This window comes from Pleurodeles waltl, chromosome 6 (genome assembly GCF_031143425.1).
Source record: "Pleurodeles waltl isolate 20211129_DDA chromosome 6, aPleWal1.hap1.20221129, whole genome shotgun sequence".
In the NCBI taxonomy this organism is placed as follows: domain Eukaryota; kingdom Metazoa; phylum Chordata; class Amphibia; order Caudata; family Salamandridae; genus Pleurodeles; species Pleurodeles waltl.
Window position 1 is genome coordinate 433,472,063 of NC_090445.1, and position 24,347 is coordinate 433,496,409.

The following is a 24,347-nucleotide window of genomic DNA, read 5'->3' on the forward strand; positions in this document are numbered from 1 at the left end:
CCTCAAATGGATTAATAGGTTGAATGGTAAAATTGGTGTTTTGAACATTATCTATGGTATCAACTTTGGCACAATAGGATTGGAGCAAAATATTGCGGCTGACAGAATTAACATGCAATTACAGAGAGCATTTCTCTACTGGGACTTCACCTTCATTTTGTTTGTATGGCCATCATCCTTGTATATTTCATTTAGATCAGTCTTTGTCGACCTCAGTTCCTTCTGTGCAAGAATATTTAACTGAGTTCATTGGTATCCAGAAATCTGCAAAAGAGGCTTTGGAGAAAGCTACATATGTTTATACGTTTCTTGCTGATTATTAAAAGAAAGCATGCTTCTGTAGTATATTGTTGGTAAGAAAGTATGGCTAATTACAAAAAAAAGGTGTTTGAATATTTTTTTAAATATAGACTTAAATGTTTATGTCTGTTTGTGACATGATAGATTGTGAATCTTGTTATTGTAAGACAAAGTGCCTCAGCCCATGACATTCCACCCAGTTCTTTATTTATTTTTTTGAAAGCCTTGCCCTGTAGAAGCAGATCTTGCTTCAGATCTCACATTAGTCGAGCAGAATTCAGAAAATGAGTTTCAGGTACTTAGAATTTTGGAAGCAAGAATTGTAAAGGAAGATTGCAATATTTGGTGGAGTATAAGAGTATAATAGTTTTGGTTATGAAGAATGATCAAGGGAACCAGCGTTCAATCTTTGTGCTCTATGGATATTGCAAGACTATTATGCACAACATCCTAACAAACCAAGAGCCCACCGCTACGACAGCAGCTTTTGATATGGAATGCAGTCAGGAAGTGAGGCTTGAGATACTTGAGAGCCTTTCGGTGACAGATATGCTGGCAGTTACCACTGAGTGCTGGCACTGATTAGATTCAGACTGTGAACGTGTGGAGTATGCATTGTGTGACAATGAACTGGCAGTAAACTACAATTCCCAGCAGATTTGAACTCTTACAGGTCTACAAAGATTATGTACATCTTGGAACTACAGGTATAACTTTATTTTCAGTTCACAGCAGCCTGTGGTAGGCAGTTGTGCTACAATGTTGATGAAGCCTCACTACATGGACATCAGAGTTCAGTTGCCAGACTTAATGCCTCCTCGAAGAGTGTTCTATGTACATTTTAGATTATAGAGAGGTATCCTAGAGTTGGGTGATGAACTATTCCCTGTTTATTTATTTGAATTCATAAGGCAAGTTTTTAATTATTCAGACTCTTAAAGAATGGGGTTGCGTACACTACATAACTTTCCTGTAAATGAACAGGAAAGATTCTTTAGAGGACAAATGCATATGTATATATATATATATATATATATATATATATATATATATATATATATATATATAGATAGATAGATAGATAGATAGATATATCTATCTATCTATCTATCTATCTATCTATCTATCTATCTATATAGTGTATATATATGTATATATATATATATATTCATGAATGATGGATACAAAGCACTATATTTGTAGACTGTGTATTTATTGCTAAGAGTACAGAACAACAGGATGTTAATGGTTTTCCATATTTTGCAGGTCTACAGAAGTGAAAACAAAACTCATTTGCCACAAAAGAGAGTATATTGGTTAGGCTTACAGTAGTTAATCTAAACATAGGGAGAGATGTTAGTGCACAGTTAATTCTGAGGCATTAATGTTTACATGTGTTTACTTTTCAGCCATTCCTAGCACAGAGAAGCACAGCAAGTTAGTCATACCAAGATGTTGCCAAGTTATATCTATTTACAATTATAACTACATTTAAGCTTTATAATGGCAAGATATTTGAGAAATCTGGATCTTGTAGCTATGCACTAAAACGTGCAGATCTTGACCTCAGACGTGACGAAGCAGAGTGTGGGGTTCTGTGTCTATTTTCTTTCTAATCCCGTTCTCCTTTTCTTGCTTCTACTACTGCCCTTCATCTCCCACCGTAAGTGGTAATTGATGTCAATGGTGAAAGAAGCAAAAGAGCGTTGCTTCCATTAGATATTGGCCATAATGTTTGTGGAAATTGACAGACCTAGACAGAGTACTGAGACTTGCCCAGGGAAGTTGCACCCCATGTAGACAAAACAACTGGGTTGGAGCTTTTTGCTGCTTTAAAAACTGGTTCAGATCATCACAGAAAATGTGATAGGCCTTGTGGAGCCCTGCTTAGCTACAGATTCCAGTCTTTACCTGCTGACGGGTTTTTTGAGATCCTCAAATTGGACTAATTCCAAGGTAAAGCCTTGGGAGGAGACAAATCTACCCTAGTTGTGAAGCGATTTTCTGGGTTATGAAATAGAGCTGTGTCCCTATTGGAGCTTTTGGGGCCAAAAACAATGACTTCAGTTGCAACCCAAGGAAAACACATCTGACTTCAGTGGACCCTTACTTGCTTTATCCTTAGAAACCTTCCTGTGGTGGAGGGTTTTGACTTCCAGAAAAAAGGCTAAAGTCAGAAGGTAACAACTTTGACTGGGATGACCCTCTTGGTGTATATGACCTCCACCCCATCGTAATCGGCATAAAACTGTATCTAAGTGCTCATATACTGCAAAAAGACATTTTTCAATGGTGCTTTTTCACTTCCATTCTAAATTGGCTTGGAAATTCTATTGTGATGCTTTCTTGGCTTCACAATTGTTGGTACTGCTTGAACTTAACATGCACTTCTCTGGGAATACCTGTTGCTTGTGTCATACCTACCAGGAGTACAGAAGAGATTCTGTAGGAACTGTGGGGCCTATTTACAAGCCCCGTGCACCACTGGTGCATCACTTTGTGACGCTTTGGCAGCATCTATGGGTTTTGTTGCATTCCTAGATTTACAAGAATCTGTAAACCTGAGAATGCATCAAAACTGTACGCCTCCCCAGGGCAGGTGCAACGAGGTGAAAGATCTTTATTTCTCCACATTTGCCTTCTTACTATGTGTGCTGTATTTTGCAGCACACATAGAAAGAGGAAAATGCCTCCCTGGATTGTTTACGTGCAGGAATGTGTCCCTTCCTGCACAAAAACAATCCTGCCAACAACACAGATACCCTTGCACCATGGTGCAAGGGTGCCTGCACTGGTGCTATGCAGTAATTTGTGTGCCCCTCCGCACAAGGGGAAAGGGCAGAAATGCACTGTATCTTGTAAATACGGTGCGTTTCTGCCCTTTTGAATTGGTGTAGGGCAGAGCAGCAGAAAGGCTTGCGGTGCTGCCCTATGTCAATTCCTTGTAAATATGCCCCTGTGTTGTGGCCTAATCAGACTGTGTTTATAAAGTTGGTAGGGGTTTCCACAACCCAAATTAATAACCCAATATCCAAATGGGGAGCTGTATGGATTTTACATGAGAGAACAGAAGACCCTTTTGCCTCTGGGTGCAGGTGCAAAAGGCCAGACCTCTGCAACTAGAATCAGATGTCATTAGTCACACTGTAGTGTGGTATAGAGGGACATATTTGTCAAAGAGAAGGGCTACCCTCTGTCTCCTAGCCAAACCTGTCTTGTCTCTACGTTTGAAGATCACTGCAAAAACAGACACACATTTATTGGACTTGCATATTAATGAGTCTACTGTAGGAAAAATAAACAAAACCCTAACATGGTTGCACAGGGGCAGGGTAGCACAATTCCCAGAGGTGTGCTATGGTTTCTATTCATAGCAGGGCAATACATGAATGTTACATTAAAGAAAATACCTGTGTATCACTCTAAAAGCTCCCACATAAATGTCAGACTGCAGTTCAGTACATGCATGTGAAGTTACAGTTTTACACATTCCTGCCGTGCATTAATCCACCATGAACAAGCCATATGAAACTATATTTCTGCTTCTTATCTTCATTCTTCCTGCTTAAATTTCCTATTCATGGTTGAACTCCAGCGTCACCCGTCAATTCTTACCTATGTTTCTCTTCAAATATGGCCTTTACTTTGTGTTTTTGTTCCAAGTTTTTAACCTTTGCAAAATCCTTCTTTTAGTGTCCTTCTCTGCAACAAAACTTTCTGTTGTCTGAGTTGGACCACCACTCTTCTGTCTACAGGCTACCATCCTATTCTCTCTCCCCTTTTCAGTGCATTTAAAGTACTGCAGTCTGCCATCAATAGGTGTCTGAGTGCAGGTCATTCATCCTTTTAATCACATCCTTCACCAGAACACTATCTCCATAGAAAGAAAGCCCTACATCTGGAAAAGAACAGCATGCTCTGGAAAGTGAGGCTTAATTTCAACCCCCAACTCGGGAACAGACCTGTCTGATCAATGTCAGAGAAGATCTGCTCAGCTCCTAGGACATAGGTGTTTGCCTTGATCCTCTCTGACCTCTCAGTAACTGTGGATACCATAAAACAGAAGGTCTTACTCAGTTATATGTCAACACTATCTAGATTTGGAAATATGGCCCTGCAAGGTCTCATGTTTTCCTTTTTTGACAAGATCAAGAAGGTGAAAGTAGCCTACCTCATTTCAGCCAACACCAAATGTATGGACCCAAACTGATATCCCTGAATAGCTACATGAGGCCTGTGAAATAATTTGCCTTTGGGCGTGGTCACCCCTATTGCTCTGTTGAATTTATTTGCTGGTTTTTAGACTCTATACACTGGGGCATTGCTGTCCAGTGCCCAATGTATGTACTCTGACCCCCTAAAGCATGTATAAATTGGCTAATCCCCGATTGGCATATTTTTAAACCTCGTGTAAAGCCATAGTATATGGTGTAGAAACAACGCCCATGGCATGGAAAAATTAATGTCCCCTGTGGACTGCAGCACTTACTGTGCCATATAGCCTGCAAGGAAAACAAGGCTTCAGGTCTATCATTATAGCCTGATTGCTTCAGTTTAAACTTACAGCCAGCCTGTCAAGCCAACCCTTTCATCAAGGAAAAACCCTCCCTTTTAAATATTAGATGTCACCCCTATGTAGGCTTTGGTGTCCACAAGGTACTGTGCACAGTATTTAAAATAGGGCATGTAGAAATTTAATGTTACAATATCCCTGCAGTGACAAGCCCCCAAAACCAATTTTCATGTGGTATGCTCTGGCAACCCTATGAGAAAACTAGAATACAGATTAAAATATCAATTCTGCTATCTGAGGTTTCGGTCCAGCAAAAAAAATGATTTAACTACTATTTTTAATAGTTATTACAAGCCCAGTTTAATGGGGAAGTTAGATTTTTAATAAATATGTAGTAAAAGTAACTTTTATAAAGTTACATTTCCCTGCCTGAAGCTCCTGGAGGATAACTTGCATTAGACTAACAGCAGCTGTCTACTTGACTTTAATGAGCTGTGAAAACTGCTCCCAGAGTGGAAACAATAGCTTAGGCATGGTTACAGGATGGATTGGATGCAGGGCATTTGATCCCAATCAGCTCACGAAAGGTAGCTGCGGAGGTTCCAGTAACTTCATTAACTTGAAAGGGAAATAGGTGACGCTTGCCCATTCATAGTTTGGTGTAAGGGGAGATCTAAAAAAAGAGGAAACCTTTATTCTCTCGGTCAAAGTTTGCTGTCTAGGCACCAGGCTAATAAGACAGGGGGCTGGCTTCTGAGCTACTTTTGTATAGCTTAGCAGGACCAGACTACTCATTTCCCTAAACACATCTCTGATTGGCACATAAGCTTCCTCAAAGGGCAGAAGGCCTACGCCACCTTGGACTCCCTCAGAATAGTGCATTTTAGTCACATTTGCAGTAAAACACACTGGATGTTCTGCAAAAATGGGCAAGGCTGCATGTTGGAACTTTTCCTCATCAGTTAGGAAATGTCCAGGAGTTTGTCCACCCACTGGCTACTGAACTGTATAAAACTGGGCCTCTCCACCAACCCCTCAGAACAATTTCTAACCTGTGGAAGAAATGAAGTAGGATTGCACAAGATGTTTGAAACTTGAGCAGCTAGACCTGCTTCCACTTGTATCCAGGACAAAGAAATGAACTCCATGGGCCAGTTAGCTGACTTCCTGTATGTTATAGAGACACAACAAGCTGCAAAAAGCATTTTACCTGGGGTTACCAGTTACTGGAAGAGAACTAAACCCTGCTGGTGGCCTCTGTTGGAGTGAGTCTTGACCTTAAATTACTGACCCTGGGGTCCTGGAAGCCCTAGTTGTGTCCGGGAAGACTTATTTTGACATCTCTAAAGGAACTGGACTTACAAATATTTTGGACTTCCAGATCTCCAGAGGACCAGGACCAACCACCCAAGTCAATTCACCCATTGCGCAATCTCAATGATAAAGAAAATCAGGCTGGTCCCATGTGGACTTTTTGCCACCTTAAGAACCAGGTTAGTGGAACCTGGAGGCAAACCTATCCACTTTAGTACGACCTTTCAGGATGCAGCTCTCTGTCTTGCCCCACTGGCTGACTCCAAGCTCCAAAAAAGAGACTAAGTCCAAAGGTAGAAATCTTCACTGGTTGAAGGTGCCAAAGTATCTGGCCCACAAAAGGACTTGTCTGGGTGTGAAATTTGAACTTTTCCCTTTCTGAGATATTCCTGCCAAAACCAATGGTTTCAGTAGGACCTCATCCAACATATTTCCGGCATTGTGAGCACTTCCCTGGATGCAGCCTGAAACCTTGCCCAGCTGGAGAATTTTGACTTCTATTTCAGAGACTATGCCCAAAGGTAAAATCTTTAACCAGGAGGAACCTGCTTAGGGTATCCAACCCCTGCTCCATTACAGTCAGCCCAATAACACAGTGGGGTCCCAGACATAATGTAACAGTACCTTCTATTGGTGCCTTACGTTTTGGTGGCACTTTTAAATCTTTAAAAGTTCCTCTCTCCGCTTACCCTTTTTGGATTTTTGTTGTTTTTATGTCATTTTGTTCATTACTTGCTTTGTTAATTGGAGAGGGATTTTTATTATGTTCTGTTAAGCCTGTCTGCTCTGTCCCATTGCTACCAAGAGTTGGACTCTGGTTTACCTTACTGAAGCCTTCGTCAGGGCCTAACAAATTAGTGACCTTATTACGTTTGGTGGACTACAATTCATCCCAATTATTAATTCACTTTTTTATAGCACTGCTCATGAGCGTCCTCCTTAATTGCTATGGGCATGCCAACCATGAAGCCCCTAGTTTGTTAATATCTTACCAAACTACAAAAATAGGTGCAACCAAACTAGATCTGATCATCAAAGATGGAGTTCTTACTGTTGGGATATCGAAATTCTGTTCTACAGCCATTTGTTTGACCTTGTTCCATGGTTAATTCTTGCTAGGAGCTCACTCTAAATGTCTGCATTTTGGGACGAATTCTTAATGCAGACCGATATCTTGTACCTATGTGAATAAAAACCCTTGCACCACTCATGAACCACCGCTGAATGTGGCTTGTGGAATTCTGCCATCACAGGTCACCCTTGAGCTTGTTATTGATCTCCACTGTGTTGACTACTGCAAAAGCAGGTATGGAGGGATTCCAATGAAGAAGATCCCCAAGCTGCAGTGAGTACGAAACCACACTACCTCATCATCTGACTGAAAAGACTGGACACTATCACACCTTATGGAGATAGATTATAATTCAAAGCCTCTGGTCTTGTAGGCAAAGCTGTTCTCACAGGTGAGAATCTCTACTGACATCAAATGGGTAGATGGAAAGAAAGTGGATGGGAGCTGTGGTCAAATTCCACTCTGACTCATGAGATATGGTTTGTCCTTGAAAGATTGTCGTAGCCTGATTATTTCTTGTAAACTGTAATAATTCTGTATCGATCTTAAGGTGAACAGGCTGTTCAGTCACCACAAATAAAGAACACGATTCAATACAGTGGTTTTATCATTTTTGAGTATTTGGGAAGAAATGGTAAAAATGGGTAATAGAGGTAAATCATATGGATCCATATTTACCATTGGTATGACTGGTTCCATGTCTGCCTCTCAGGTTGGTATTGCCCTTTCTGACAACCTCGCTCTTTCAATCTGCTGCTGCCTCTTTGCAGACTGCTGTATCTAAAAAATTCTATTGTGAAGAGATGTGTTAGTATGATGACCCTGAAAGTCTTGTTCCAGATTCCTTTTGTTCATCAGAGCTAACCAAAGTATCTCAAAAAGTTTCTGTTTTACACTCATTTGGTATGTGGTCCCTGAAACAATGGTATGGAAAGAACAGAATCATTAAAAGTCAGGTCACTTAAGTACAGTGTACTTCAGACAATAGTGACACTAGGGATGGTCCAACAGGAGAAAGCCCCTTCAAGATGTAGAATGGAACTAACACACCCATGAGTGAAATGCAATACCGACCACTTAGAAAGATTTATTGGTATATAGCTTTCTACAGTCCCCATTCTAGTGAGGCCGCTACACTGTTATAAGTAATTTCAAGCATGAAACATGTCAAGCCTGTAGGTTCATGTATAACACAAAGATCCTAGAGGCGGTCACTATTAATACACAAAGACTTTCAAATTCTAATTGTAACAGTAAAAATACCACTTATTCAATATTGTGTCTGTGTAATCTTGCCTACATTGGACAAGCAAACCGAGTGATGAAGCAAAGGATCTGTCAACTAGGGGCTCCACTGGTTAAGCACTGCACAGAGCCATAGCACACTGAAGATGACCTATGCTGGTTGGCAGTGGAAGTTGTAAAACTGGACACTACAGGAAGGATTCCCAACATAATCCTCTCATTAAGGGAATGCAGGTGGATGGACCACCTTAAATGAACGATGTGTGAACTTAATGACATCAGCAAATTAAGAAGGCTTGCTGCTTCTTTTCACAGATTTATTTTCGATTACACCGGCAATTATATTTTATGTACATGGCAATGATATTGGGCTTGATGACATGACTGTGTATCTCTGGCTTTCACATGCTATTGATTAATTTGTTACAGAGAATCTTTAACGTTATGGGTCTCCTTGGAACCATCTTGACTAAGGTCCCTACAGTAAACTGTGCTCCACGCCACCAGAGGGTTTGTCTGGTTGGCTGTGGTTTGCAGATACTCTTGAACCAGTACCGCAATAAGCATGTGATGTCCACACCATTTGAGACAGTTGAAATCATCCCCTTTATTTATTGCAAATATACAGCCTTCGGACCTGAAGCATGAACAAACACTAGATGATCACATAAAAATGGTAGACACATCCTCAAGATCACTAGGATGTCCCATAGTTTGCTGGATTTAAATTAATAAATGTCTCCGTTCTCCTTTTCCCCTTTTTAATAATAAGAATTCTTGTTCTTTTTCAACTGAACCTTTCAGTTTATGTTTTTTTTAATTGGTATAATTTTTTACACCCTGTTACTTCATCCCTGATCAACACGGCTGATGCATTTTGTGGGTTGAAGTCAAGTAGTTGGAACTGAAAGAAAAGAGCATTTCGGGTTCACCACGATGAGTTGGTTTGTCGCAACGTGGGCCTGTAGGAAGCAATATTTTGTTTGTTTCTCTCATTAAACTTAAACTGCCCTCATTTGTATATGAATGTAGGAATTGATTGATACAATGTGGCAACACTGCAGTGGCCCCACTAGTATTGGGGCTGTTAAAAGGTTTTGCTTGATACAATTACATTTCATTTTTATAGCTAGCTGGGGTTTCAGGATGGATTAAGTTACCTTTGTGGCCTACTGGATATTAGTTATGATGTGGCAACAGCGGGGTGGTCCCACTAGAACAGTAACTATAGATAGAATGGTTTGTTTGTTAATAGTTTTGCAAACGCGAAATTATCCCTTATTGCATGTCACTGATGGGTGAGTCAACTCACCTTGAAGGAGTTTTCTCCTGTTAGACTGGGTCACACCCCTAGTGCCGCCCTTTTCTTTAGTACAGTGTGCATAGGTGTCCTGAATCTTGGTGACTGTGATAGTAGTCAGACTAATCTTCCAACACCATTGGTTTTGGGGCCACATATATGGGTTTTGACATTTGACTTTATTGTGTGTGGAAATGTTTGCCCAGATATACTAAGCCCTAGTGTTACGTAAAGCAAAGCGATGCAAGCCAATGCAAGGGCTTAAGTGAGACCTACTAAGCCATGCAAAGCCACCTTGCGCAAATCGCTGACTTCCATTACTCTGTGTTGGGAAGGCACTCTATGGCTGGAGCGTGGGCGTTCCCATGTATCCACTCATGAATTCTGATGCAATTCCAGGTTTACTAAGGTTAGTAAACTTGGGATTGCGTCAAAATGGTATGCCGTCCCAACTGGGACGTTCTCCCCGTTATTTTCCCTTTCTGTGTGTGCTGCAGCATGCAGCACACATGGAAAAGGAAGATGGCTCAAAGGATTGTTTTTGTGACAAAAGAGATGAGTCATATCTTAGTAGGTAAGGCACGTATCTGCTCTCTATCCATCATGCAACGTAGCCAGCAAGTTGTCGTCATGTAAGTTGTCTTGGTACATTGTGTTGTATGGCTTGTAGATAAATCTGTCCCTTTGTTTATTCCAACATAGCAACCAATAGTTATGACCATGACACTTTTAAATTAGTTCTGTGACTTGATTCAATCTCATACTAAAAAGGCAGTACAACTGAGGCGGTACATCTATATACACAGGGGTCTACATTTATTAGCCTAGGGAGCCCTGGATTCAGGAGGGTTTTATCTATATGCAATTAGACCTCTCTCGAATGCTCTCCATATTCTTTTCACATTTCAATTCTGGATCGGTTACATGACCATATGGCCTTTAGCAATCGCTACCTCTTCCTAAGTACTGAATACACAAAATTAGGTATGTCTAATCTCTCCTGTACAGGATGTGGTTTGATTCTTTGTCGTGATAATTCAGGACCTTTCTCTGGCCATCTCCTTAGGTTGTGTGACCGATGGCTCCTTTTTGTCCTGAGGAGACCCTTATAATCTATGAACAGTGTCGAAAGTCAACATTTTCTCAGGGATTGTCTATTAAGGAAACCAATACTAACAAGGAACCATGGCTATTGGGCTTGTGTTTGGTTTAACTAAGGGACATCCCTGATTGTGTATATATGTGTATTATATTGTACAGTTCAAAGCACCTTTTGAGCACTGTGCCATCAGCACTATTTTGAATTGCTAACTCAAACAAGGAGAATATAATTGATTTGCAGACAGAAAGGCTTCTACGTATTAATTTATGATGATAATTGGATTATAGACAGGTTCTCACATACTCACAAACCCGATCTATATTTCTATTGTGAGAGTTAGGCAGCATGGGCATTACAAAAACAGAAATCCAAAAGGATTAAACAGAGTGTCACGTTACATTGTTTACATGGTACTCACAAAGGTCTTGTCACCAGCAGCACGCACGTCACATGCAAGAACATATGTCACCTTACAGGCCAGCCCACGCATATCCAATTCCTTGTCATTTAAATTCAGCAGACAGGTGCTACTGAAGTTCTGCACAAAGTCCCACCAGCCAGAAATGTGAAAGTCTAGATTATGAGCCACTGGAATTAGGCAGCAACAGAGGACCGACCCATGCTATGTGGTTGACTAAATTATTGTGTAGCATGGAAAGGAGACCCATGAGTCGTTGTGTGGCACATTCCTTGGAGCTGTACTGTGACATTTTAACACAAAATGATGTAGAAAGGGTCACAAAGGTTTCTTAAATTAGAAAAGTAAACGCATTCAACACACCCTATCCAAAATGTTATTTACTAACAAATAATCCTTCTTTTTTGCACATCACAGAAGCACCATTTTATGAAGAATGCCCACTTTAACTCCCAGAACATGTTGTATAGAACATACAATTTTGTAGTCATTAGAAAACAAACACATGTACGCACACCTTGTAAGAAAGTGTGCGCCTTTGTTATTCAGCATGTACCTGAAAGCATTAAAACCAACCTCTAGGTTCCTGTTTATTCTCCAACCCACCTGCGGGCCTGTGGAAGCTTCTCATTACATTAAGGGAAGCACGCGGACCAATATAGTACAATGCCTATGTTAACCTACAATTCTCGCTAGAAGTGCTCTGTGTGATTCAATACATCAGAACGTATTGGAGAGAAGTAACATTTTGGTGATTCCATATGAACGCTTGAAATAACTGATGCTATTAGAATAGCATCTGTGGCACAAGGCTTACCTGCTGGAATAATTAAAGAAAACAATTGTGTGGCAATCAACGAATTCTTACTTCCACCATGTTTGAACTATATTTAAATGTGAAAGTATTTTTCACTCTACAGAAAAAAACATTCCCCAGTCCTATACCTGGGGCAATCAATACTATTTTGGCAAAATATTACCCTTGTATAACCTGTTGATTGCTTGTATAAAACAATTAGCACGTGGTCAACCAGCTAACATTTGTAAAATATTTCCACTGTGTTGCACCGCATGTGACATACAGGGAGTGCAGAATTATTAGGCAAGTTGTATTTATGAGGATTAATTTTATTATTGAACAACAACCATGTTCTCAATGAACCCAAAAAACTCATTAATATCAAAGCTGAATATTTTTGGAAGTAGTTTTTAGTTTGTTTTTAGTTTTAGCTATGTTAGGGGGATATCTGTGTGTGCAGGTGACTATTACTGTGCATAATTATTAGGCAACTTAACAAAAAAAAAATATATACCCATTTCAATTATTTATTATTACCAGTGAAACCAATATAACATCTCAACATTCACAAATATACATTTCTGACATTCAAAAACAAAACAAAAACAAATCAGTGACCAATATAGCCACCTTTCTTTGCAAGGACACTCAAAAGCCTGCCATCCATGGATTCTGTCAGTGTTTTGATCTGTTCACCATCAACATTGCGTGCAGCAGCAACCACAGCCTCCCAGACACTGTTCAGAGAGGTGTACTGTTTTCCCTCCTTGTAAATCTCACATTTGATGATGGACCACAGGTTCTCAATGGGGTTCAGATCAGGTGAACAAGGAGGCCATGTCATTAGATTTCCTTCTTTTATACCCTTTCTTGCCAGCCACGCTGTGGAGTACTTGGACGCGTGTGATGGAGCATTGTCCTGCATGAAAATCATGTTTTTCTTGAAGGATGCAGACTTCTTCCTGTACCACTGCTTGAAGAAGGTGTCTTCCAGGAACTGGCAGTAGGACTGGGAGTTGAGCTTGACTCCATCCTCAACCCGAAAAGGCCCCACAAGCTCATCTTTGATGATACCAGCCCAAACCAGTACTCCACCTCCACCTTGCTGGCGTCTGAGTCGGACTGGAGCTCTCTGCCCTTTACCAATCCAGCCACGGGCCCATCCATCTGGCCCATCAAGACTCACTCTCATTTCATCAGTCCATAAAACCTTAGAAAAATCAGTCTTGAGATATTTATTGGCCCAGTTTTGACGTTTCAGCTTGTGTGTCTTGTTCAGTGGTGGTCGTCTTTCAGCCTTTCTTACCTTGGCCATGTCTCTGAGTATTGCACACCTTGTGCTTTTGGGCACTCCAGTGATGTTGCAGCTCTGAAATATGGCCAAACTGGTGGCAAGTGGCATCGTGGCAGCTGCACGCATGACTTTTCTCAGTTCATGGGCAGTTATTTTGCGCCTTAGTTTTTCCACACGCTTCTTGCGACCCTGTTGACTATTTTGAATGAAACGCTTGATTGTTCGATGATCACGCTTCAGAAGCTTTGCAATTTTAAGAGTGCTGCATCCCTCTGCAAGATATCTCACTATTTTTGACTTTTCTGAGCCTGTCAAGTCCTTCTTTTGACCCATTTTGCCAAAGGAAAGGAAGTTGCCTAATAATTATGCACACCTGATATAGGGTGTTGATGTCATTAGACCACACCCCTTCTCATTACAGAGATGCACATCACCTAATATGCTTAATTGGTAGTAGGCTTTCGAGCCTATACAGCTTGCAGTAAGACAACATGCATAAAGAGGATGATGTGGTCAAAATACTCATTTGCCTAATAATTCTGCACTCCCTGTAGTTTAACACCACTTGCTGCGTTTGAGCTAGAAAGAACATGTCTTGTTGGAGTATGCAAATTATGTGACATTATGTTATATGGCAACTTCATAAAAGTGTGGTATCTGCTGTGGCCACACAGTGATGTTATCCATGGCCCTGGGTATAGTTCATCACATGCATTGTCCTGTTGCCTCCGCATGTGTTTCTGTAAGGAGTGCCATTGCTCGGTCCTCATTCATCTGTCCCTCAGGGATATATGCGGTACTTTACCCGGAATTACTGAGGTGCAGGAACAGCGTGGTATCTCGAGTTGCACGGCCCCCTGAGTGTCACCTAAGAAACTGGGATTACTGAAGTGTTTGTGCACCCAATTCCTCCAGTAATTCCTCTTGTACGGTCCATTCTTCACCTGACACTTCAACATATTTTTGCTGATGATATGTTCAAAGGGAAAGGAAAACTGGGAATGCAATTTTAGCCCATATTTCTGATCCCCATTTCTTCAGTAACTCCTGTTACAGTCTAAATTAGGAACTACTGAACTCTCAAAATTGTATACACGAGTGAGGTCTTTAGTTGTACTTGTGGAAAGGGTAAGATACCTGCTACCTCTACCTATGTGATGGGAGTGATGCATTGGTGTGTGTACCTGTTTCAGTAGAACAATGCATGATAGATGGACCGTGGAGAGCGGTGTGTAAGGCATCATACTACACGCGTCTCTGGGAGGAATGTGATGCCTTGGACCTGTGTGAGGCGTGAAAGGCCACAGTGAGGAATGTGAAAGCTTGGTACATGCATCTCTGCGAGGAGTGTGATGTTAAGTTATGAGCAACAGCATACTGCTACTATTCTATGGTCCAACCTAGGTGTATGTCTATCTGACAGGAGTGTGATGCCTTGGTACACATATACCAGCTCGAGGAGTAACATGCCTTGGTAGATTTACCAGTGAAATGCCCTGGTGCCTGCCTTTAGGATTAGTGATATGCCTTGCTGTATATGTAGTAGTGGAAAATGTTGTTAGCAAATATTGGCTTGGCACTGATGGAAGATGGGTGCTTGTCAGCTCCGGACATAAAAATATGCCTGGGTCCACACCACTAGAACCAGCCCTATGTAGGTGGCACACAATGAGAATTCTACCATCTCTTTGTGGCTTGGGCATAAGGAGATGGCTGCCGGCCCTTAGTGGCTGGGGCACATAGCAAGGTCACACAAGGGGGTTTTCAGCCCTCAGTGGGTGGGGCACTGGCAGTGTGAGAATGCTCTAGAAATATATAGACATTTTCAGCTATATAAGACTCCAAGAGCAAAGACACAAGTGCCTGTCGGTGTTAATCCTGCCACCCCATTGCTAAATTCACTCACTTGTTGAATTTTCTGCACTTTTGGGGTATTTCTTCTCAGCTTCTATCAGGTTATGCTGCTCCTAGAAATAATTTATGAACAATTTCCCACATTTATATGCTCTTTACCAGTTGTTCCTCACGTCATGGTTCAACACTGTAGCACTTGTTCTCCAGGGATGGACAGATTACTGGTGGCCCTTCGGCTTGCCAGCACGTTTCTCTACTGAAACGACAGTAAGACCTCTACGGTTAATTTTTATACATGTGGTGTCTTTTTTTCAAAGACTGCTTACACATGGTGATTTCTCCATGCAGCATTACCCTGATTATAAGAACCTATCAAGATCGTCTGTCTGCTTAGAGTGTTCTGACCAATCAGAAGCGCATCTGTACCTCCGACTCAAGAAAGAAAGAAATGTATCACTAACACAAATGAGACCCTTTGCACCTTGGTATATTAGTTCTGAGATGAGTGAGGAGTATCAGTACATAGATCTGTGTGATGAAAGCACCCGCTGTACATGATGTGCGTGGAACGCAGCACCCCGGAATCTCCCCCGATGCCAGGAGTGCGCCCAGACAGAGCCTGGCGCTGGAGAGGCGATACTCACGTTTCCAAAGGCAAGGAGCACAGAGTCGAAGTACAGGAGGACCCCGAAAAGGATAAAGAAGACGCCAAAGCCTGTCAGTCCCACTCCGATCTCTGCAAAGAAAAATAAAGAGCTGAGGTGGAGCGGAGCAGAGAGAAGAGCGCGTGGACGCACGCGAGGTGAAAGCAGCTCCAAGTGCTGAGCACGTGCAAGTGGGGGCGGACCTGCATGGGACAGAGATTTGTCAGGAGCATTGCTTAATGTGTGCTAGTGGCTGCAGGACCCCGGGACGTAGTGATCAACATACTGTGCCCCAGAAGTAGAGAGAGAGAGGCAGAAGTGGGAGGAAGAAAAAGACGGGGAAACAGCGACACATGGAGACAGAGGGGATGAAAACGAACCTGCATGCGTGATACAAATGGACAGGGCGTGCACGTCGGAGGAGGAAGGAGCCTTGAGGTGGAACAAAGGGTAGACTAGACAACCTTAAAATTCAGTAATTCAGCCATTCTAGAGGGGGCGGGCTTATGAAAAAATGGTCTCTCCTCATTTTCTTAATAAGATCTTTGGTGCTTGACCTGGGTTTTTAGACACCCGTTAAATCGTGTGAAGTCTCAATAGAGTTTTGTCGGAAAATGCGATTAAAGCGCTCACGTGGCTGGGATTTCTGTGCTACTCTGTCCGACTGTTTAACTGAGCCCGCCAGGGCCTATGATCCAGAGACATTTTAAGACATCTGCAAGGTGGACAATTACCTTTGGCCGGGAACTTCAACTTCCCGGCCCCCCTGACAATGTAATAATTGTATGAATAAGAAACAGATTCTCTGTTAACTTGAGATATGAGAATGTCCGACCATCCACTCTCCAACTCTCTAAACCCACCTCTACCTCAATTAAGTCTGCCTCGCCTCTCTCTAAATACACGTCCTTACTACATCTCCCAGTCTCCCTCATACGACCCCCCTCTTTCTTCCTCTCGATACCTCCCTTTGCATCTCGACCCCCCTGCCTCAGCTCTCACTGTACAGAATTGCTCTGCTTCTGTTTCACCTCTTTATTTTCATCTAGTCTACCTCCCTCTACCTCAGCGCTCTTTAACTCAACCCTCTACCTCTTACCATCTCTCTATACTCACCTCTCCCTACCTCCCTCACTGCATCACTACTATATACCTCACCACCCTATCTCATTTCTCTCTCTACCTCACAAGAGTCTCAGCACCTCATCTATTCTAGGGGTGGGTGGAATTGGTGGAATTTGATTCAATGGAATTGCATCAAAATTTTGCGAGATTCAGCGGAATTCCTTGGAGGAGCAGAGTGGGCATTGGCTTTATTTTCTTGCTGCAAAATGCACCCTCGCATCCAAATATGGATGTGCAGATGCATTTTGCAAAAGGAAATATCGCAGCCAAACGCCACTCGGCACCCTTATATACTCTGCAGTGATTACTGCAGAGTATGTTACAGCTGTGCAGAAGAGTCATACGCAGTTGTTTCTAAACCTTAGAAACAACATATCACTGTGGTGCATACTCCTCGGCACCCTTACCTACTCTGCAGTACTACTGCAGAGTATGTTACAGCTGTGCAGCCGAATCATACGCAGTTGTTTCTAAACCTTAGAAACAACAGCATATCACTGCGGTGCATGCTCCTCGGCACCCTTACATACTCTGCAGTAACTAATGCAGAGTATGTTACAGCTGTGCAGCCGAGCCATACGCAGTTGTTTCTAAACCTTAGAAACAACAACATATCACTGCAGTGCATACCCCTCTGCACCCTTACCTCTCACTTTCTACAGTTGTTCCTTCTCCCTCATCTCCCTCACTATGTTAATCCTTCTTCGCCAGGTCCCTTTTTCTCCGCCTCTTTTTGTTGATCATCAACTTTTTTCTCTCCTTTTCCTCTGCACTTCCTTCTCTATTACAACACGAACTATCTGCTTGATCTCCCCTCTACCTTTCTCTCTTTCCGCAACCTCTTCGTCTACCTCACAACTTTCTCTCTACCTCACCTTTTTGCTCTCACATCTCTCTGCAACGACTCCTTTCTTTCAATTCACCCTCTTTGTGTCACCTTTCTCTCTACCTCTCTCTGCTTTTAAAGCACTATCTCACATTTGCCGCTGCTTCTAAGGTATAACTCTCTTCACTTCTTTCTGCTTAAGGAATACCTCACCTCTGTTTCTCTATAGAATCTGTCCCCACTCCACTTCTTTTTTCTCGCACCACATCTCCCTACTCCTCCCCCTTTAGTTTTTCCTCTGCCTCACTACTCTCTTTATCTGACCTGAATGTCTATATCGCTTCTCAGTTTGCGCCTCTCTCTCTAACTCACATTATCTCTACCTTGCCTCACTCCAGACCTTTCTCACTACTGTTCATCTCTACCTCTTTCCATCTCAGTCTTTCTAGATGACCTCTTTCTCTTCCTCAGCCCTCAGTGCACCCCACCACTTGTCCTCCCTTAAAATATCCTTCTACCTTACTGTAAAACATTACCTGTCTGTCTAGCTCTTTGTCTTTATCCTTCTCTTCCTTCCTGGCTACTTCACTCTTCTCTCTTTGCCTTAGCTCTCTACCTCATCTCTATCTCTGCCTCACTTCATCTTCTACTTCACCTCTCTCAGTTATACAGTTTTCTTTACCTCGCTGCTCTTCTTCTGCGCCTCCATTTGTAGGGCATCAGGAGATCCCCGTCTAGCAAGAGATGTATACACAGCAAAAGGAAAGAGGAGGAGGAAAATGGCAGAGAAAGAGAATTAAAGGGAAAATCATCGTTTCAGATTTCACCCAATAAAATGGTGAAATTCCACAGAGCAGTGCTTTGATTTTCACTGTTGCAGCACAATTGCCAGTTGTGAAGGGAGGTGTGTGTGTGATTATGATTATAAATACTTGGCAATTAAAGTTGCGATTTCAAGCAGTAAATGCACGTGTTATTTTATTATTGTGCTCTGGTGGGTGGAGGAATGGGTTGGCTAGACACTAAGGGGCATATTTATACTCTGTTTGCGCCGAATGTGCGTAAAAAAATTTGACGCACAATCGGCGCAAACCCAGCCCCATATTTATACTTTGACGTCCGACCCCGCGGGCGTCAAAATTCCATCATGTGCGTCATTTTTTAGAAGGGGGAACCAGCCTGCGTTAATTATATGCAGGGTAGGCGTTCCCTTCCAAAAAATTATTTTAAGGCCTGTGCCCCTTATTTATACTCTGGCGTCATTTTGAGGCACAGGAGGGGGTGGGCCTTTAAAAACGGCGCACAGCCTGATGTGCGCTGTTTTTTAACGCCTGGGTCAGGGCAGGGGTTAAGGGACCTGTGGGCTCGGAAGGAGCCCAGAGGTGCCCTCCCCTGTCCCCAGGGACACCCCCTGCCACCCTTGCCCACCCCAGAAGGACACCCAAGGATGGAGGGACCCATCCCAGGGAAGTAAAGGTAAGTTCGGGTAAGTATTTTTTTCCGATTTTTTTTGTGGCATGGGGGGCCTGATTTGGGCCCCCCTACATGCCACTATGCCCAATGACCATGCCCAGGGGACACAAGTCCACTGGGCATGGCCATTGGGCAAGGGGGCATGACTCCTGTCTTTGCTAAGGCAGGAGTCATGTCAATGGAGGTTGGGCGTCAAAAAAAATGGCCCAAATCCGGTTTGAGGCCTGAATTTTGCCTCAGACCTGACTTGCACCATTTTTTGACGCACAACCCCCATTTTCCCATACGCCGGCGCTGCCTGGTGTGAGTAATTTTTTTTACGCACACCAGTCCGCAGTGCCGGCTAACGTCATTCCATTAATAAGGCGCCTGCATGGCGCGTTGGAATGGCGTTAGCCGGCGGTACAATTTTTGACGCACAACTGCGTTGGCGCAGTTGTGCGTCAAAAAGTATAAATATGGGCCTAAATTCCACTGAAAAAACTGCACAAGAAAAATCTAGTTCCAAATGGTTGCTCGTGCTTTTTCGTGGTACTATTCGGCTGTTGGGTGCTGGGCATCTAAAAACTTCTACTATGTTTGCATCTCCTTGTTTCTGAAAGTTTAATGTATAATTCAATATTGTGTAGCATCAAAAGAGCTTAAAACATCAAAGTTGTTGTGAACATGGGCCCCTAAAATATGTCTTGACAAAGCACCCAAAAATTCCTAAAATGCACTGCTATGTTCTTCCACAAGTAGACTTGACAAGCCAGGAGTAAGGAGGGGCAGGTGTAGGGGAGGCACGTTTTAGTTTCTTTCTCCAACCATAGTTGAGAGTGATTACTCAACACTCACGCCAATCTATGTGTAGACTGGTAGTTGGTAACAGCTGATTACATTTTAGGGTTAGAGTGGAAAAGCTAGGGGTTAGAGTTACAGTTAGGTATGGTGGAAGGAATGATGTAAGATTATGGTTAGGAGCTAGGGGAGAGGTAATGGTCAAGGCTAGGATTAAGATAATAGTTAGGGATGGTTAGGAAATTGGGTTTCGACTACTTTGCCTTTCAGTGTAAGCCTAGGGTTAGAGTAAGAATTGTGTAAGGAAAGGTTCTATGTTAAGGGTTAGAGTTTGAAATGGGGTAACGATAAGGGATTGGGTTGTGGTGAGGTGAAGTGCTTGGTTTACAGTTAGGTGTAGGGCTAGAATAATGGAGGGTGTAAATGATGTGTAAAAAGAGGGTGCGGGAGAAGGGTGGCACAGAGGGTGGCACAGGAGCTGATACAGAGCTAAGGAGCATATCCCACATTATATGACAGAAACAACCGGGTGTAAAGAAAAAAAGGTTTGTGATAAGGAGTAAAAGGGATTAGGCTAAAGATTATTGCATGTCGACGTCCAGTTTTAAAAATGCGCTGGTAAAAACGTACTATTTCCTGGAATGTGCAAGCCAAACTGAGTGGAACAAGGCCCATATTTATACTTTTTTTACTCTGCATTTGCGTCCTTTTTTGAGACAAAACCAGTGCAAACTTACAAATGATAAATTAGATGTTCTAACAATGCAACGCATGTTCCATCTGCTATATGGAAATAGGGAAAGCGATGGGAGCTTTGACTCTAATAGGATAGACAGGAATGGATGCTGTGACTTCAACGTGATAGACAGCAACATGACACACAGTGGTGGGAGCTGTGACTTCAGCGTGATAGACAGCAACATGACACACAGTGGTGGGAGCTGCGACTTCAGCGTGATAGACAGCAACATGACACACAGTGGTGGGAGCTGCGACTTCAACGTGATAGACAGCAACATGACACACAGTGGTGGGAGCTGCGACTTCAATAGAAAATAGAGCAGTGACTTTCATATTACATAGTATGATGAGAACTATGATGTTAATATGTTACAGAGCTGTGGGACCTGTGACCTCATTTAACAAGGCGTGAGGACTTTAACGGGATAAGCAGTTATACAACTGGAAGTTTAATAGGATTATAAAACATGGATTCTGCGGCTTTAACAGGACCCTCACAGAACCAATGTGGCTTTTAACGAGTACGGAGCGCGGTGGAAACTTTGATTTTATTGAATGCCGCAGAATTGGGAATTAGTAACACAGACAGAAGTGAAATGATTTCCAAAAGTTACCATAAAAAATAATATAACTAGTTGTTGACCTGATGTGCGGTGGTGGGAGCTGTCAGCGCAATGCTGTATGAACACATGGGAGCTGTAACGCTAATGAGATGGCAAGCGATGGGAACCAGGGTCATTTTAATGCATGGGAAAAGTGGGTACATGACCCGGGCCCCCACATTCAGAGAGGCCCCCTTATCTACTAAAATGGTTAGGCCGGGGTTTGCGTCAATAAATAGCACCTCCTCGAACCAAGGCTAAAATGGAGAAATGTTTCCATTTAACAAAACATTCCACTGTACAGCCACATGAAATGTGCGGAATGTTCAAGTTGTTTTAATGAATTTGTTTAGCAATAGCGTGTGCTTTCAGTACACATCCTGTGCTACACAGCACACACGCCCCTGCACCATGGTGCAAAGGTTATTGCTAGGCAGCTTGTTCGCGCACCATCACTGCTTTTCTGCCCTTGTGCAATGTACTACAGGAACCTTGGCTGCTGCGGTGCATTACACTAAAAAAATTGTAAATGTGCCCTTGAGTGTGCACGCGTGGCCTGCCCAGCCTTAACCCTTGCACTGTCACGTAGCTGGTGGCAATTACATTTATAAATAATCTGTGTCATTTCTTTCTCCTTACTTTACCTCACCTTCCTACCTTAACTCTCTCTCTCTCTCACCTTAACCTCTCTATATCTACTTCCCTATGTACCTTCATCCCCTCTATCTTATCTTTCCTAGCTCACTTCTCTCTATATCCGTCATTCAACTTCATCTTTATCTACCTCTCTTTCATCACTATGCCCTTCCATATATCACTCTCTGTGACTACATCTATTGGCACTCCTGTTCCCTCCCACTATTTCAACGCTCTCTATTTAAACCCTCCCTACCTTATGCTTCTCTCTGTACCTCACTGCTATTTTCCCTTATGGCCTTCCTGTATCTCTCCGCCATCTACTTCACTTCTCACACAACCTCATCCTCACAATCCTTACCTCGCTTCTCTCAATTTCTCTACTACCTTATCTTTTACCTGTTTCTCAGCTACTTCTTCACCTCAATATCCCGCCTCATCTATTTATTTTATTTAACTCTCTATATATCACATCTTCTCCACTCCCTTACATTTCTCTACACCACCACTCTCTACCTCTCCCTACCTAGCCTCTCAGCTTACCTCACCATTAGTCTGCTATCTCACCTCTCCATCTCCCCTCCTCTTTCCCGACCTCTGTTTCCTTTCCTTCACCTAAGGAATATATTATTTCTTTCTGGCTATATCACTTTCTGTACCTCTATGCTGTTTTGTTCAATCGTTATCTCCTCTCTCTGGCTCCTACAAACCCATCTTTCTCTGACATTCTGTCATTTCAACCCACCTCCTCAACTCTCTCGCTCAGCCTCTTTTTGTATATATCTCTCTGAATCACCATCTCTTCCTTTCACAACTCTCTACCTCTGAATAAACATGAACTCTTTCTCTATTTCATGTATGTCTCTCGATTTCCTCTTTTTGCGGTGCAAACCCCCTTTCTCTCTTCCCCAGTACTCTCTTCTTTACCTGACCCATTCTCCTATACATGTTCTCGTTTTTATCTCTTTATCTTCCATCTCTTTGTTTTCCCTCAGGTCTCTTTTTCTACCTCTAACTGCATTTACCTCTGCTTATCTACCTCCTTTTCTACAGTAGCCCTCGCTCTACTTCCCCCCTTGGAGTACTATACTTCTCTGCCTCTCCCAGGATTTCCTGCTTCTATCTCTATCGCTCTCGACCTCCCTACCACACTCTAAACCTTACCTATTTCTCTACCTATATCTTTCTCTTTCTACCTCTCCGTCTTTCATTCTGGATACCTCACTTTTCTCCATTTACTTTACTCCCCTCCCTACCTCACAAATCTTTCTACATCATCTCTGTCTCTACCTCCTTCTACCTCACGGCTCCAGCTATACTGTTCTCTTTATGTCTTTGTCCATCTCTTGTATTCTGCCCGACCCATGTCCCTTACTTTGCAGGGCAACAGGTAAATATCTAGCCGGAGACGTGCACACACATAAAGAGGAGGAGAGGAACAAGGTGGGGAAGAGAACTTAGGAGAACAATATTAAAGTTTAAGTGATGCAGTGTAGGAAATTAACAGAGCAGCACTGATTTTCACTGTTGCAGAAGAATGCCAGGGGCAAGCAGTATTTTTATTTTGTAACTAAAGCTACGGTTTCAAGCATTATACCATATTTTGATATTATGGACTAGTTCTCTAAGCAGCTATCAAGACATCCTTATTATGATTTGCTACAACTGGAGTAAGATGCTAGTTTGTCACAAAATTTTACATAAAATGTTGTTGTTGCAAGTGAAAACAAAATAGCTCCAAAGTCAAAAACGAATGGCCTTTCCAATGCTTGTTCAACTTTTTAGTACTATTTAGATGGGAAACACTGGGAAGTTTGAGCTTTCTTCTGTTTTTGTGTGCCCCTGTTTCTGAAGGTTGAACATATAATTCAATATTATTTGCCATCACAAGAGCTGAAAAGGAGTAATGAATTCAAAGTTGTTCCAAACAGGTAGTCCCAAAATATATCCTGCCTGGAGCTCCACAAATCCTCAAGATGTTTGTGACTATCCTAGTATATAGAGTGGCGAGAGCTTTGCCTTTTAGCAGAATATACAGTGAGGGGAGTTTCGACCTTGATTGTACATGAAGCGTAGCAATTGTGGCTAACAGGCTAAGCATAGATGGAAGCTTTGATTTATGGCCACATAGAGCTATCAGGGCTGTAAGTAAAATAGGATGTGCAGGGATGGGTTAAGCTATACCATACATCACAGGGGTGCAGTTTCGTCACTAAGTGGAAACTCACAAAATGGAGAAGCATTTCATCCAGTACTTCAACTCACAGCCAGAGTGGTATTTCTCTAGTATCACCCTAATTGTATTCCAG

General features: G+C 42.4%; 1 protein-coding gene across 2 annotated transcripts in view; it reads right to left on the minus strand.

Annotated features, from left to right (window-relative positions):
• GOLT1A (golgi transport 1A) overlaps positions 1 to 24,347 on the minus strand; it is a 70,442-nt gene that overhangs the window by 39,059 nt on the left and 7,036 nt on the right. For both annotated transcript variants that reach the window (XM_069238496.1, XM_069238495.1), the window contains exon 2: positions 15,856 to 15,947. In XM_069238496.1, coding sequence (XP_069094597.1) covers positions 15,856 to 15,947 — 92 coding nt within the window. The remainder of the gene's footprint in view (positions 1 to 15,855; positions 15,948 to 24,347) is intronic.